Source organism: Mirounga angustirostris, unplaced genomic scaffold, assembly GCF_029215605.1.
Source record: "Mirounga angustirostris isolate CCGP_5_RB_7025 unplaced genomic scaffold, mMirAng1.0.hap1 SCAF_11, whole genome shotgun sequence".
In the NCBI taxonomy this organism is placed as follows: Eukaryota; Metazoa; Chordata; class Mammalia; order Carnivora; family Phocidae; genus Mirounga; species Mirounga angustirostris.
In genome coordinates, this window is record NW_026991719.1 from 41,044,135 (window position 1) to 41,061,282 (window position 17,148).

Consider the following 17,148-nt stretch of genomic DNA (forward strand, 5'->3'; position numbering starts at 1 on the left):
GCTGTTTTAGGATGGATTGTTTTGAATATATCTGTGAAATCCATCTGGTCCAGTGTGTCATTCAAAACCATTGTTTCCTTGTCGATTTTGTTTGGATGACCTGTCCATCAATGTAAGTGGTATGTTAAAGTCATTTACTATTGTATTACTATAGATTAGTTTCTTTATGTTTGTTATTAACTATTTTATATATGTGGGTGCTCTCATGTGGGATGTATAAGTATTTATAATTGTCTTATCTTTTTGTTGGAATTTCCCCTTTATTATTATATAGGATCCTTCTTTGTCTCTCTCTCTCTCTCTTTTTTTTTAAAGATTTTATTTATTTATTTGACAGAGAGAGACACAGCAAGAGAGGGAACACAAGCAAGGGGAGTGGGGGAGGGAGAAGCAGGCTTCCCGTGGAGCAGGGAGCCCAATGTGGGTCTCCATCCTAGGACCCTGGGACCATGACCTGAGCAGAAGGCGACTGAGCCACTCAGGAGCCCCTCCTTCTTTGTCTCTTGTTACAGTCTTTGTGTTTTTTTTTTTAACATTCTTTCTCCTGATTCACTTTTATTCTTTTTTTAAAAAGATTTTATTTATTTATTTATTTATTTATTTATTTTAGAGAGAAGGAGAGACAGACAGAGTGGGTGAGTGTGAGCAGCAGTTGGAGCAGAGAGGGAGGGAGGGGAAAGAATCTTGAGCAGACTCTGTACTGAGCATGGAGCCTGACAAGGGGCTCAATCTCACGACCCTGAGATCATGACCTGAGCCAAAACCAAGAATCAGATGCTTAACTGACTGAGCTACCCAGGTGCCCCCAGTCTTTGTTTTAAAGTCTATTTTGTCTGAAATAAGTATTGCTACTCCAGCTTTCTTTTCACATCCATTTGCAAGATTGCTGTTTCTCTACCCTCTCACTTTCAATCTGCAGGTGTCTTTAGGTCTAAAATGAGTCTCTTGTAGGTAGCATATAGACAGATCTTTCTTTTTTAATTCATTCTGTGACCCAATTTTTTTAAGTAGGCTCCATGCCCCAGAATGGAGCCCAATGCAGGGCTTGAACTCATGACCCTGAGATCAAGACCTGAGCTGAGATCAAGAGTTGGATGCTTGGGGCGCCTGGATGGCTCAGTCGGTTAAGCGTCTACCTTAGGCTCAGGTCATGATTTCAGGGTCCTGGGATCGAACCCTAAGTTGCGTCAGGCTCCCTGCTCAGCAGGGAGTCTGCTTCTCCCTCTCCCTTTGCCCCTCCCCCTGCTCATGCTCTCTCACTTTCTCTCAAATAAATAAATAAAATCTTTAGGGAAAAAAAAGAGTTGGATGCTTAACTGACTGAGCCACCCAGGCACCCCACACCCTATGTCTTTTGATTAGAATGTTTAGTCCATTTACATTCAAAGTAATTATTATTATTATTTTTTAAAGATTTTATTTATTTATTTGACAGAGAGAGCGCAAGCAGGGGGAGCGGCAGGCAGAGGGAAAGGGATAAGCAGGCTCCCTGCTCAGCCTGATGTGGGGCTCAATCCCAGGACCCTAGGATCATGATCTGAGCCAAAAGCAGACGCTTAACCAACTACGCCCCCAGGGCTCTCAAAGTAATTGTTAGATATGTATTTATTATTATTTTGTTACTTGTTTTGTGGTTGTTTGTCTCTGATACTTTCTTCTCTTTCTGTTTCATGGTTTGCTGGTTTTCTTTAGTAATACACTTGGATGCCTTTCTCTTTTTTCTTTCCATATCTGTTAGTGATTTTTGATATGTGGTTACCATTAGGTTTGTATATAACATATTCTGCATATAGCAGTCTATATTTAGTTGACGGTTGCTTAAGTTTGAGCTCTATATTTTGAAACCAGTTTAGTAAGTCCTTTACTAAGGAGCTCCTGAAGGGCTGCTCTGGCCTGGGAACCTCGAATCTTCACTCTTTCAGGGACAACTGCTGGGGTTATAAGCTTGTAGTTGGGAACTTTCTTACGGAGTTTGTCATATGTTGTTTTGTCAAACAAGATTTGGTTACCGAGCTTGCTCTGAACTTTGCCTTTGGATCACTTTTTTGGGCCCAGATTTGTTCACTGGATCTTTGTCTTTCTTGGCCTACTTTCTGGCATTAAGATCACTTTATGTCCTTCAGTCATAGAGGTCGCTTCAATTAATAATGTCCAATAGCAGGGTATTAAGTATCGTTCCGGTGGAAATTCTCTAGTTCAAGGTCCTAGTAGTAGTCACTGGGTTTTTGCCATAAGGCCCAATCTAAGTTCCATGTGGGTTATTGCATAATTTGCCCCTATCAGCACTTGTCAACTAAGAAAGAATTCACTGAAAATTTAAACAAACAGGCATTTATTTGAGCAATTAGAATTGTAATTCGGGAGACACAGATTCAGGTAGAAACCTAAATTGTGTTCTGAGGAAAACAAAGGGAGGGCAGATTTATATAGGCAAAAGCCTACAGTGTAGTTCTCTTTCAAGTCCTCTAGGCAAAACAAAGATTGAAACTAGGTTAACTGGGATTCTTTGGGTTCATATGCACACGAGGGATTGAAACTTGTTAAATCACATTGGCTCCTTTCAAAGTGAAGTTGGGGATGATTGGGGTGTACATGGTGAGGAGAAGTTAAGTCCAGGCTGAGGGCTTGCAGCTGGCTGAAAAGTTCAAACAAAGTTCATGGTTTCTTCAATGAGTATGTGCATAAATTCCTCCTCCCCGATGGCCTCCTGACCCTATTTTTAAAAGAGACTCTTATCTAGGCTGGCTTGCTCTGTTTTGAAATCTTTTACACGCTCCAGCAACTGTTCTGCGCTGTGGGCTCAGGCAATCTTACTGATTCTCTTCGAGCATGTCCAATTAACATTGCTTTGCTTTGAAGGGCAGACTTAAGATGCCTTCTGGGTTACCGTGTTGCGCAGGGGAAACATTCCCCAGTCAGATACAGTGTCCATCCCCATAATACAATTAGATAAAAAAAGATGCAACCACTTCACATAAAGTCTCTTCAAACATACCAATTCCTCTAAAAACTCTGACCTTAATTTTATCAACCCTTAGGTAGGTGTGGAAAAGCTTTCCCTTCTTCCCTTCTAGCTTCTTTGGCTGGTCTAATAAGTAAATTAATAGAAGACCAATCAAGAGGAGAAAAACATGAGTTTAATCACATGTATACCTCCCTTCTACATGGAAAAGACCCAGGAAAACTGAGTAACTCCCCCCAAAAGGTCAAAGCCATCCCCTTAAATAACTACCTTCAGCTAAAGACAAAAGAAGGAAAGCACAGTATACCAGGGTAGGGTTCTTATGCAGATTTAAGTCACATTGTCTTCATTGATAAGAGTTTCTAGGGATTGAGTCATACCCTCCTCCCGGTACAGGAAGGAAGACGCATTTGCAAATGGAGATTTCCCTTATACATGCAAATGTCTGTTACCAAATGTAACTTATATTCAATTTTCAGAGCTTCACCCATGTCTGCTGTTTCTTGAAAATAAGCAGCTTAAAATAATCCCCATGCCAAAGAAGCACATTTTGGGGTGGCAAAGTGTGCTCCCCTTCACTTCCATTTCTAACTGTAGCCTACATTAAGACTTCATCAACAGGTTTTGGTATTACAGTTCATGGGGCTTCTGTATCAAGGAGTCCTGGAAACTTCTCCACCCCCTGACCATTTTATCTACTCTGGTGCAAAGGCTTTTGGTTCCTCAGAGAGGGATTGAGCCAAGGGACTCTGGCCCTTTTGTTAACTTTTTTTTTTTTTAAGATGTTATTTTTAAGTAATCTCTATGCCCAACGTAGGGTTTGAACCCCAGATCAAGAGTCGCGGGCTCCAATGACCGAGCCAGCCAGACATTTCCCCCTGGCCCCCAGGGCTTTTGTCAACTTTTAACTTGATTAATCTGCCTAACCACTGATCCATGGGATTGCTGGTCAGGTTTCTTATAGTAATCTCTACCTCCTGACTTTTAAAATTGCTTCCAACTGGGGTAAATAAAGCAGAATTGTTTGGGGCCCCTTAATATTGGGGCACCTGCGGGGGGGGTCCCTTCGACCCACCCAACCTTTGGTAGCGCTGTATTAAAACCTTTGTTTTCACCCCCTCAATGTCTGTTTTATTCATCCCATTTCTTAATAACCATCTAAAGATTTCCACCCTGCTGGGTCAAGTCCCGTGACTCTTCCCTGTTTTGCTCCTAAATTATTTGCTTTATTCACCTTACTTCTAAACAACTGTTAAAAATTTTTCCACCTGGTCGGGGAAGAGTCCTTCCGATTCTGCCCTCAGAATCTCCCCATTCACTTGTTAATGAACCTAATGTTTCCATTAGCATCTGTAAGACCCAGGAGGGGAAGCTGAGACTGCAAATTCAATAAGGCTTCCGGAGGTGTTTTTCAGTTTTGCAACAATAAGGTTGTCTGGGGTGCCCTGTGAAAGGGGGCCCCTTAATCACAGCATTTATCTTGACCTGGGTAGTGAGCTGCGAGTCCTGTATCAACCCAAACATGCTCTTCCACTCAGCAACCCTCACAAACCACCGACACAGCTCCTAATTAAATTATTCTCCTAATCCATTTTGGTAAAGGCTTTTCAGGAAACTGATGAGACGATCTACAAAATGAAACAACCCCCTCCCCCCAGTTTCAATTGTTTCCTGGCTTTGCCCTTCCCCCACCTTGATTTTTACCTTGGGGGGTGCTTTGAGGCCCCTGGCTGAAGCTTAGACTCTGAAATCTGAGCTTGGAGTAGCATCAAAGTCTGACCTGGCGTTCTCTTTTACTTTTTGTTTAGCTACTACAGATTACAATAACCAAGGGATTGAGTATTTTGCCTTTTTAAATTCACTTTCTTAGTTTCTCATTCTTTCCGTAATGCATTCAGTGAACCAACTGCCCAGGAGTTGAATGCATTTCTAAATTTCATTGGTAATTTTTATTTTGAGTAACTGAGCACCACACAGGGGCTGCTCCAGACCTTAGGTGACCACGTGGCCACCCAGGAATCAAAAGTGCCTCGTCCCCCGCCCTTTTATCCTTCCCTTTCCAAACCACTTGTTTCCATGAGCCAAGGGCCATTCTTAGCAAATCTCACTTATCTGACACTATGTTGGGTTCCTGGACCCAGTTCCAATGTGTGTGGGGGAGGGGGGCTTCTGACACAACAACAAGCAATTCTGATTCTATTTACCCAGAGACAGCCCCAGACTCTACTGATTAAGGGTTCAGTCCTACAAGACCACCCCCCCCCGCCCCACCGACACACACACACACTTCAGAAGGCCGTCACAAGCTCAGATTACCTGTATTTATGACCACCTGGCTATAAACCAGAGGTTCCCACGACCCCTCCTTAGGCTCCATTAATTTGCTAGAGCAGGTCACATAACTCAGAGGAACATTTTCCTTACAACCGGTGTTAAAAAGAAAACCATTAGCCCAAAATTGTATCCCATAGGGTTAAGGCCCCAAGTCAGTAAACCAAGACTTAATACCTAACCTAACTGCAGTTTCAACCCCCTAGTAATGTAACCTTTAACCAGTCAACATGGGAATTTCCTGGTCAGTAATAGGAAATTTACTGATAGACCCCTTCCATTCCCCTAAGGAGGGTGACCTTGCTTAAAACAATGGATTCTTTGCTAATAATTTCCTTCTTCCCATTCCCTCTCTGCCTTTAAAGACTTTTCCCTTTCTGTAGCCCCTTTGGAGCTCTCCTCTACTTGCTAGATGGGATGCTGCCCAATTCATGAATCAACTAATAAAGCCAATCAGATCTTTAAAATGTACTCGGTTGAAAATTTTTTTTAATTTTTGCTATGTTTTTTTAAAGATTTTATTTATTTGAGAGAGAAAACAAGCTGGGAGAGGGCAGAGGGAGAGGGAGAAGCAGGCTCCCCGCTGGGCAGGTGATCCCAGGACCCTGGGATCATGACCTGAGCTGAAGGCAGACGCTTAACCCACGGAGCCACCCAGGCGTCCCCATGCTGTCATTTTTACTGAAAGTTTTTTTTTAATTTAAAAAATTGGATGTCCACAATAGCCAAACTGTGGAAAGAGCCAAGATGTCCATCGACAGATGAATGGATAAAGAAGATGTGGTATATATATACAATGGAATATTATGCAGCCATCAAAAGGAATGAGATCTTGCCATTTGCAACGACGTGGATGGAACTGGAGGGTATTATGTTGAGTGAAATAAGTCAAACAGAGAAAGACATGTATCATATGATCTCACTGATATGAGGAATTCTTAATCGCAGGAAACAAACTGAGTGTTGTTGGAGTGGGGGGTGGGGTGGGAGGGATGGGGGGACTGGGTGATAGACACTGGGGAGGGTATGTGCTCTGGTAAGCGCTGTGAATTGTGCAAGACTGTTGAATCTCAGATCTGTACCTCTGAAACAAATAATGCAATATATGTTAAGAAACAAAAAAAAAGAAGAAGAAGAAGAAGGTAGCGGGAGGGGAAGAATGAAGCGGGGGAAATCGGAGGGGGAGACGAACCATGAGAGACGATGGACTCTGAAAAACAAACTGAGGGTTCTAGAGGGGAGGGGGGTGGGAGGATGGGTTAGCCTGGTGGTGGGTATTGAGGAGGGCACATTCTGCATGGAGCACTGGGTGTTGTGCACAAACAATGAATCATGGAACACTTCATCTAAAACTAATGTTGTAATGTATGGGGATTAACATAAGAATAAAAAAAAATTGGGATATAGTTGACATATAACACTTTGTAAGTTTCAGGTGTATCATGTGTTGACTTGATACATTTATATATTGCAGTGTGATTACCACCATAGCATTAGCTAATACCTCCATCCCGTCACACAGTTACCATTTCTTTTGTGTGGTGAGAACATTTAAGATCTACTCTCTTAGCAGTATTCAAGGATATTGATGTGGGGAACAAAGGCAAAAGAAAAAGAAATAAATTTCCTTACTACTTACAGCCCACTGACAAGTCCTTAAGATAGGTAGAGGGACCTTCCTCTAGGAACTCAGCTGTCTCCATGTTAATACTTTAATGAGGGCAAAAGCAACCTTAGCTTAACATGATCCCGACCCCCCAGGATCCTGTAAGTCTCCTTTAACATAAAAATTCCTTTGGAAACTTCCTTTATCTCTACCCCCTGAGATATATCTTAGCAATCATCCTCCAAGCAGATGGCCCACTGATACACATCTGAAGGGTCTCATGACTAAGGTTTTACTAGACAGTAGCAAATGACCTTTTCCTAACAACAGCTAGCCCCCTCAAGGTCCTGGTAACCTTGCTTCCAAATTCCTTAGAGACTTATGCTATCCCTAATGCCCTCCCAACCTGAAAGTATATAATCAGCCACTCCTTACAACTCCAGTGCAGCTCCTTCTGCCCACGGGTCCTGTCCCTGTGCTTTAATAAAGCCACCTTTTTGCACCAAAGAGATTTCAAGAATTCTTTCTTGACCATTCGCTCCTGAACCCCCAAATTTTCACATCAGATACGAGATAGAACCCTTAGCTAGATTCATCATGCTGTGCATTAGATCTCCAGAACTTATTTATCTACTAGTTGCAAGTTTGTACCCTTAAACAAAATTTCCCCAATTTCCTCACCCAATCTGCTGTCATTTGAATTGGTGTTCCCCTAGAGGTAATGCTTTGTTTCTCTCTGGTTGCTTTCGAGGTATTTTCATTGTCTAGTTTTCAAAAGCTTAATTATGATATATCTTGATGTGCATTTTGGGGGGGTTTATCCTGTTGAGATTACCTCAACTGCTTGGATCTGTAGGTTTGTGCCTTTTGACAGATTTGGAACATTTCAGTATTTATTCAAGTACTCTTTTGGCCTTGCTGTCTTTGTCACCCTTCTGGAACTTCTATGATATGAATGCTAGGTCTTTTGTTACTGTCTCTCACTTCAATATATATTTTTAAGATTTTATTTATTTATTTGACAGAGAGAGACACAGCAAGAGAGGGAACACAAGCAGGGGGAGTGGGAGAAGGAGAAGCAGGCTTCCCGCGGAGCAGGGAGCCCGATGCGGGGCTTGATCCCAGGACTCTGGGATCATGACCGAGCCGAAGGCGGAAGCTTAACGACTGAGCCAAGCAGGCACCCAGTCAGTTCAATATTCAATCCGTTTTCCTTTTGTTTTTCAGATTGGGTTAGTGCTATTGATCAGTTTTCAGATTTATTGATTCTATCTTCTGTCATCTCCACTCTACTATTGAGCTTATGGGGGTGGGGGGGAGACAACAGGCCCCAAAATGGAGTCATTTGTGCTAACCTCATATCACCAAATAGAGACTTAATACCTAACCTAATTGCAGTTTCAGTCTCTCCCAGGAACGTAATATAGATCGGTCAGTCTGGAATTTCCTGGTCAGCACTAATGAGGTAATTACTTGTAGACCTCCACCACCCCCCAAAGGAAGGTGACCTTGCCTGAAACAATTCACTCGTTGCTAGTAACTTCCTTGTCCTGCCTCCATGTACCTATAAAAATCTGTTTTGTACAGCTTCTTGGAGCTGCTTTGTATTTGGTAGATGGGATACTGCTAGATTTGTTAATGATTGAATAAAGCCAGTTAGAGCTTTAAATGTACTCAGTTGAATTTTGTTTTTCGAAAGCCCATCCAGTGAGGTTTTTATTTCCTTTATTGTATTTTTGAGTTCTATAATTTCCATTGGGTTTACAACAATAACTTCTATTTCTTTGCTGACTTTTTCTTGTTTTTCATTTGTTCCACGAGAATTTGTAGAATTTATAACTGTTGAAACGTTTTGATGATGGCCGCTTTAAAATCCTCGTGAGATAATTTGAACATTTGAGTCATCTCTGTGTTGACATCAGGTTTTCTTTTCTCCTTCAAGTTGTGATTTTCTTGATTCTTGGAATGATGGATAATTTTCTGTTGTATCCCAGGCATTTGTCTATGATGTTAAGAGACTCGGGGTCCTATTAAAATCTTTTATTTCAGTGGCCCATTACCCTGTTTAGGTTTAGCGTGTGGGCTTTGACCTAGTTTTTGTGCTGTAGTTCCAATGGAAGGTTTGTTTGGTTTTTTTTTAAAGATTTTTATTTATTTATTTGTCAGAGAGAGAGAGAGCACAAGCAGGGGGAGTGGCAGGCAGAGGCAGAGGGAGAAGCAGTCTTCCAGCTGAGCACAGAGCCTGATTCGGGGCTCGACCGCAGGACTCTGGGATCATGACCGGAGCCGAAGGCAGGCGCTTAATGACTGAGCCACCCAGGCACCCCTCAATGGAAGTTTACTTTTCAGAAACCTTGTGGTGTTATTTTCATCTGCTTGGTCTATCTGGTGTCTCTGGTGCTCCCCTTTGTCTCTGCTGGTTCTGCCTGAGGGGGTGGAAAAGATTCCTACAAGGCAGACCTCTGGGTGTCCCTCAGTGGTAGAGGGATGTGATGGGGCTCCTCTGACCAGTGCCTCATGGCTGCCCAGGTGTCTCTGTGCAGGGAAGGGGAATCTTAGGCTTGCAAGTTCAAAGTGGGATCCTGGGGGCATGATGCTTGTTGTGGCTGAGCCCCTTTTGCTGCTTCGCCTGCCTGCCCCAGTACTCTGGTCACGTGAAAGAGTTTTCCAAGTCTGGGGGCCTGGTTGGGTTCTTCCTGCTGATTTCACCCACTCGCTTTGTGCCTCCTGTTGGGAGAAGGGAATCTCAGGTCTTGGGGGCTTTCAAGGGAAGGGAAGTTTTCCAGGCCCGGTCTCTTGCTGTGGCTGCATCCCTCTTACAGGTCCCCCCTGCCTGGTGCAGTGCTCGTGGGGGAGGGCAGGATCAGGCCCAATGGAGGAAGAGAGAGCTTGCCATGGCCATTTATTGTAAGCAGGCTCCCAATCCATCCCCTTGTGGTTATTGGGCTTGCCTCATGTTGTCAGAGGGACTTCCATTTGATCCAGGGGAGAAATGAACCTCTTTAAGCTGCCTCATATTCCTAGGTTGGGTGTCAGGAAATGCCGGGTCTGAGTGGCCTTCTGTTGGGTCGGGGGGGTGGGCAGAATATAAGATGCCCTGCAGTTGTACCATTCCTCCAGTCCTGGGATCCTAAATGAATTCACCTTCTTGAGATGCCTGGGTGGCTCAGTCAATTAAGTGTCTGCCTTCAGCTCAGGCCCTGATCCCAGCGTCCTGGGATCAAGCCCCGCATCGGGCTCCCTGCTCAGTGGGGAGCCTGCTTCTCCCTCTGCCTGTGCTCTCTCTCTCTCTGACAAATAAATAAAATCTATAAAAAAATGAATTCACCTTCTTTTTACCATCCTTCATAATTTTCTCTTGATGCTCTCTTGTTGTATTTCTAGGGTTGATAGTTGTGCTTAGCAGGAGGGAACAGGGAGAACTGTTGGGACTAGAAAACTCTATTTTAAACCATCAACATCTCTAAGGGCTGACTTCAATCCCAAGCTTCTGTTAACTCTTCCACCATCCATGCTGCTTTGGTCTGTCCTTGAATGTGGGCTTCTGTCAACAATTCATCACCCTTTCCCATCTCTTATGTATCTTCAACCCTGGCCTCTGTGAACTCTTCTACCTTCCATGCCTACCTGGTCCACAGCTCAAACCCATGCCTCTTTAACTTGACCACCATCAATGTCATATTGTCTAGAATTATGCCATTTGATATGGCAGACACCAGCCACATGTAGTTACGGAGTACTTGAAATGAAGCTGGTAAGACTGAGAATTGAATTTTAAATCTTGTTTATTTTAATTAACTAAACATTTAAAATAGATACTCAATTCAGTTATTGGCAAACTTTTCAAGTTTGGATGAGTTTGTGAATATTAATCTATGTCTTCAAATTTAAATTTTATGAAATCTAAATACAAATCAAGTATTTCTGGTGGAAATTTATTTTATTTATTTATTTTTTAAAGAATTAAAAAAAAATTTATTCATTTGAGACAGAGATACAGAGTGAGAGAGAGAGCATAAGCTGAGGAGAGGCAGAGGGAGAGGGAGAAGCAGATTCCCTGCTGAGCAGGGAGCCCCTTGTGGGGCTCGATCCCAGAACCCTGGGATCATGACCTGAGCCGAAGGCAGATGCTTAACAATCTGAGTCACCCAGGCGCCCCTCTGGTGGAAATTTAGTATTCAAACCCAGACATATTGTAAGTGTAAAATACACATCTGATTTCGCAGACTTATATACAACAAAAAGAATGCCAAATACCTCATTGGTAATTTAAAAATTGATTACAAGTCGAACTGATGATTTGGATACGTAGTTTAAACAAAACACATTATGACATTTCATTTGTTTCTTTTTCTTCCGAATGTGTCACCTGTCTGCAGCCCCTCATGCTAAGTTCCCTCCTCTTCTTCCACTTGAGCTGGACATAGAAGCTGCTGTTTTGCATCAAAGTGATTTAGATTCTCCAGGCAACAGTGAGAAGCCTCATTCTTACCGATGTAATTTGGAGCTGCGAAGTTATTTCGGCATAGTAACAGGGATGTTCACATTTCATTGGCCCTGGAGACTAAAGCCTGCCTCCCGCTCGGAGCCATTGGCTGGCTGCGTCCTCTGTCCAAAGCAACCTCAGGCCTTGCCCCCACCCACTGCCACTTCCCTCTCACAGCATCCGGTATCTCTACCCCCTCCGACGATGCCCTACCCCCTTCCCTGCGTTGGGCAATAGGGACTTCTGCTGGTTTACAGACCTAGCAGCCTTATTTGAGTGGGGAGGCCAGAGCCTGATTCTTATGCTCAGCCATTCGATAACTGCACCTTCTGTCTACAGCTTCTCAGGTGCCACTTTGGCTGGCTCATTTCACATGGCATTGGGGGTTACTACATAGTAACGGTTCACCATAAGCTGAAGAGGCCACAGTCCAACTTCTCCTGCAGTCATTGGCTAACTATTTGTCTGTAGCTACCGCAGGTTAGACCCTGCCTCTCCTACTCAGCACATAGCAACAGGGGCTTCTCCTTAGTAACAGGCTGCTGCCTCATCTCATTGGCCCCCAGGAACTAGACCCCACCTCTCTTACGCAGCCATTGGCCCGCTGTACCATTTATCTACAACCGGCAGACTTGGTCTAGAGCTCAAATTGCTGGCTTCTGTTAACTCTTCCACCACCAGTGCTCATCGAGCTGGCCCTTGAACTTGGTCATTTGTTATCTAATCCACCATCAATGACTCTCTTGTCAAAATCTAAACTCCGGGCCCCTTTTAACATTTCCACCACCTCTGACCAATCTCTAACCCCGTCGAATATTGTTCTAGTCTGACTTAGAGCTCTGATCACTCTTCTACCATCAGTGCTTTTCTGGCATGGTTTAGTACTCAACCTTCAATTAATCATTCCTCCATCAATGCCCCTTGGATCTGGAGCTTCAACCCAGGTCTGTTAAATTTTCCACCATCAGTGTATACTAGGACTGATCTCAAACGTGACCTCTGTGAACCCTTCCAACATTAATGACCTTGATAAAGCCTACCTGATAAAGACCACCAGGGTCACATCCATAGTCTGACATTAATGGGCTTATTAACTTGCTGCAGCAAGGGAGACCATACACCATGACTGTGGGGGATCTCACAAAAGTCAAGTTGGGGTGGCCAACTTACTCAAGTTTGTGACTTTCCTGGTTTCAGCAATGACTGTCCCTTGTCCCAGTAAATCCCTCAGTCTTGGGCAAGCAGGGATGGTCGATCACTTTAGTCTTGGCAAACAAAGGAGGAAATGGGATTACTATAGGGTTTTGGGGAAGAGTTGAGTTTAGTTAAAATTTAAATAAGGCGTGGCGCCTGGGTGGCTCAGTCAGTTAAGCTACTGCCTTTGGCTCAGGTCATGATCCCAGGGTCGTGGGATCGAGCCCTGAATCGGGCTTCCTGCTGGGCGGGGGTCTTGCTTCTCCCGCTCCCTCTGCCACTCACACTGCTTGTGCTCTCCTGCTCTCCCTCTAAATAAATAAAATCTTTAAATAGAAAATAAATTTAAATGAGGGACGCCTGGGTGTCTCAGTCGGTCAAGTGTCTGCCTTCAGCTCAGGTCATGATCCCAGGGTCCTGGGATCAAGCCCCATGTCAGGCTCTCCGCTCAGCGGGGAGCCTGCTTCTCTCTCCGCCTGCCACTCCCCCTGCTTGTGCGCGCGCTCTCTCTCTCTCTCTGACAATTAAATAAATAAAACCTTAAAAAAAATAAAATTTAAATGAAGCAGGGTTTTGATTAGCCCAAAGCAAAGCAAAGCAAGTTGGTATATAAAAGAGTCAATGTTAAGTCTGGACTGTAAAGTGGATTCAGGGGCCTTTTTATTTAGAAACACTAAAGTAAAAATGGATGGGACATGTTCACTCCAGATGCCCCTTATCTGAGCCTCTGAACCTGGGCTGGAAATTGAGACTGCTCCTCTATGTCAAAGTGACTTGGGTCCTCCAGGCAGAGTAGGATGTTTTATTCTTATTGATATAATTTCAAATAGCAAAGTTTCTGATAGTCTATGATTTTAGAGAAGTTTTCATAGCAGGGTGAGGCACCTCGAAGTGTAAAATTTAAGGGGGCACCAAAAACACACAGTAATCAAGATAAATAACATTTAGTGTAATAAAAATATTTTATTTTATTTTAAAAAATACTTTATTTATTTATTTGACACAGAGAGAGAGAGAGCACAAGCAGGGGGAGCGGCAGGCAGAGGGAGAGGGAGAAGCAGGCTCCCCTCTGAGCAGGACTCAATCCCAGACCCTAGGATCACGACCTGAGTCAAAGGCAGACACTTAACAACTGAGCCAGCCAGGTGCCCCAGGGCAATGTTTTCAAAAGTCCAAATTAATGCAAAAATCCATGATGAACAAAATACCGAAACTTTAAATGCTTGTATTGTTAATCTATTGCTGCACAGCCAATTACTCTTAAACGTAAAGGTTGAAACAACAAACATTTATTCTCTCACAGTGTCTGTGAGGTTAAGAACTTGGGAGAGGCTTGGCTTAAAGATTCTGTTTCAGGGTCTCTAACTGATGCTATAGTTAAGTTGTTGCCTGGGGCTGTAGTCAGCTGAGGCTGGAGGTTGGCTCATTCATATGGCTACAGGCTAGAGGCCTCAGATCCTCACTGGCTATTGGCAGGTGTGCTTGGCAGATGGGCCTCTCCAAAGGCTGCCTGCCTGAGTGTCATTACGACATAGCAGCTGGCTTCTCCCAAAGTGAGTGATATGAGAGATGAAGAGAGACGGAGAGAGAGAGAATAAGATGGAAGCCTCTGTCTTTTATAATCTGTTCTTTGAAGTGACAGACCATCACTCTGACCTGGGACCCTGGGCCCCCATTAACTATTCCATGTCTATATCTTAAGAAAATATGAACTTTTCAACATCATCAATCTCCCTGGTTTAATCTAAAAACATCTGTTAATGATTTCGCCAGAAATCACCATCTTGTTTTACTGACCATAAGCCGAGCCTTGTGAGCAATCTTCTGCCATGAATGAACTTGTACCTTTGATGGTCCTCAGGTCCAGTTCTTGATCTTGGGCCTCTGTTGTTCTTCAGACATCATTTCCCCTCTGGTTTGAACTGGAACCCAGTCATCTGCAACATATGTCTGTTTTGGAAGTCTAATCCAAAGGACATTGATGGTAGAAAAGTTAACCATGGTCCAATAGTTGAGATCTAGACCAGAGAGGCATTGATAGTGGAAAATCAACAAATGCCTACTCTCTCAGTCTATAAAGAAAAGGGTACATATGGTAAAAGAGTTAGCAGCATCTTGGATTCATGGTTAAAATACAGAGGCACTGATGATGAAATCATTAATAGAGCACATGAATTCAGATCAGAAGAGTGCAACGAAGTGTTGGTAGAGTTAAGAAAGACCCAGGTTTGAGATCAGCCCAAGAGGCATTGATGGTAGAAGTTAGCACAGTCCAGGATTTGAGATGTTGCCCAAAAGTCAACACAAGAATGTTTTGGAAATTTCTGTAGAAGTGTGTGAGCTACAATAGTGTTCTCACATTTGCCACTCTTCCACTCAATTCACAAATACTGAGAGGGTGACACTCTAACTCTCCAGATTGTTGTGCTGAGACCCAGAGAGAGGGTCTGAATGTTCTCAGGGGACCCAGCAATCTATGCCCAAGCTTAGCTAGGGTCTACCTGTTGTGTTTGAAATGCCATCAGCAGGGAAAAAAGCCCTCTACCTCTTGTCAGAGAAGGCCTGCAGGAGGGATATATGTAAGAGTAGGTTTTATATATATATATATATATGTAATTTATATATATATATGTAAGAGTAGGTTTAGGTTAGGAGTTCAGAGGTGAAGAACACCTAGAATTCTCTCTTCTCTCCCAAGAGTACGCAGTAGTTCCTAAATTCCCATAAAAGAGAGGTCAAGTGGCTGCAAACTGGTTGACAGGAGGAGTTAGGGGCGTATCTCGGAGATGTATTTTCAGCGAAAGTATGTTTACAATGTTTTCTGAATATTTTCCTATTGGCAGTTTGCTTAGAAATATTAGTTGTCCAGGGCGCCTGGGTGGCTCAGATGGTTAAGCGTCTGCCTTCGGCTCAGGTCATGATCTCAGGGTCCTGGGATTGAGTCCCGCATCGGGCTCCCTGCTCCTTGGGGGCCTGCTTCTCCCTCTGCCTCTCTCTCTCGCTCTGTCTCTCATGAATAAAAAAAAAAAAAAATCTTAAAAAAAAGAAATATTTGTTGTCCATATCAAAGGTTATTATTATTTTTTTTTTAAATTTTATTTATTTATTCATGAGAGAGAGAGAGAGAGAGAGAGAAGCAGGCTCCCAAGGAGCAGGGAGCCCGATGCGGGACTCGATCCCAGGACCTTGGGATCATGACCTGAGCCGAAGGCAGACGCTTAACCATCTGAGCCACCCAGGCGCCCGTCAAAGGTTATTATTATTATTGTTTCTAGCCACTATCATTTTAGTGGGGTAATGAAGATTGAGGGGGTTTCAATTCCCCTCTCTACCAATTCCAGCACTTCAAAACAACGTATCACTATGACTCCTCCCCACTCCTCTCTAGTGGTATCACCCAGGAGGGGATCAACAATAACCTGACTTTCCCCACCTCTTCCCAATGGTATCTCCAAAGAGAGGACTGTACCACACTGACTCCTTCCCCCTCTTGCCCAGTGGTATCGGCCAGGAGAGGGACTGTACCATTCTAATTTCTCCTTTCCTCCGAGTGACATCTCGAGGAAACTCATCCTGGTTTTTCCCCTTCTCCCCAGTGGTATCTCCCTTAAAGATCTGGACACATCTCCCCTGCCCCCGGCACCTCTGCTTCTGTAAACTTTGCACAGACCTATAGAACCCAGTTCCAAAGACCAACTCCTCCCGGAATGCTTGCCCTCCGGTTTCTACCCCTGACCAACGCCCCCCGCCCCCGCCTTCGGTGGAACAGCCCACTGTACGGAACGGGCGCTAAGATGGCGGCCTCCATGGAGGAAAGCCTCGGCACAGCCATGCTCCTCGCCCAACAACGCCACTCATGGACAAAGTCTCTGCAGATCCCTAACTGCACCTTGCTCAGAGTGAGTAGACCACAGCATCACAGCCCTTACGATGCGTGCGAGACCAGCACCCCCAGGAGGGGCACCGTCGGGGTGAGGACAGGAAACGGAAGTGGCCCTCAGAGGACGTTTAAGTCTTGTTGGCGCGGGGCGCTAAAGCGAGTGCACGCGGTTTTGTGGCGTGACAGTCATCAGTGATTTTGAGGTGATGGCTTTGTTGGCTTTGGGGAATGACGAATTGTCAGTTTGTAAGGTCCGTTGGTGGGGAGTTGAAGAATCTGGTGAATGGGAATCTGTGGAGGTCAGGGATGGGGGCTTCTGGGGTAGTCAGTTTTTAGATTCCTTGCTGCGTCTTGTTTTCAAATCTTAATAGAGTGTGTTTAGATTTTTTCCTTATCAGTCTCCCCAGAGGTATGCTAATCTTACTAGTCTTTCCAAAGAACCAACTTTTGGCCTTGTGGATCCTCTCTGATGTACCTTTGTTTTCTATTTCCTTGATTTCTGCTCTTACCTGTACCATTTTCTCTTTAACTTTTTAAATTGGATGTTAATTCATTAATGTTCAGCCTTTCTTCTTTGTTAAAAACCATTTAGAACATAAATTTCTTTTTAAGAATCTCTTTAGCTGCATTCCACAAAATTTTACATACACCATCTTATTATTATTGAGCTTTGTGTTTCTTTTTTTATT

At 43.8% G+C, this 17,148-nt stretch overlaps 1 protein-coding gene across 5 annotated transcripts in view; it reads left to right on the top strand.

Annotated features, from left to right (window-relative positions):
- Positions 1 to 16,129: 16,129 nt before the first annotated feature.
- The window catches only part of ZNF157 (zinc finger protein 157), a 46,722-nt gene continuing 45,703 nt past the window's right edge, over positions 16,130 to 17,148 (top strand). The window contains exon 1 of one of the 5 annotated variants that reach the window (XM_064574006.1): positions 16,130 to 16,478. In XM_064574006.1, coding sequence (XP_064430076.1) covers positions 16,287 to 16,478 — 192 coding nt within the window. In that variant the 5' untranslated portion in view covers positions 16,130 to 16,286. Of the gene's footprint in view, positions 16,479 to 16,507; positions 16,711 to 17,148 lie in introns of those variants that run through there. The other 4 variants (XM_045877072.3, XM_064574008.1, XM_045877063.3 and 1 more) reach the window with 4 other exon arrangements.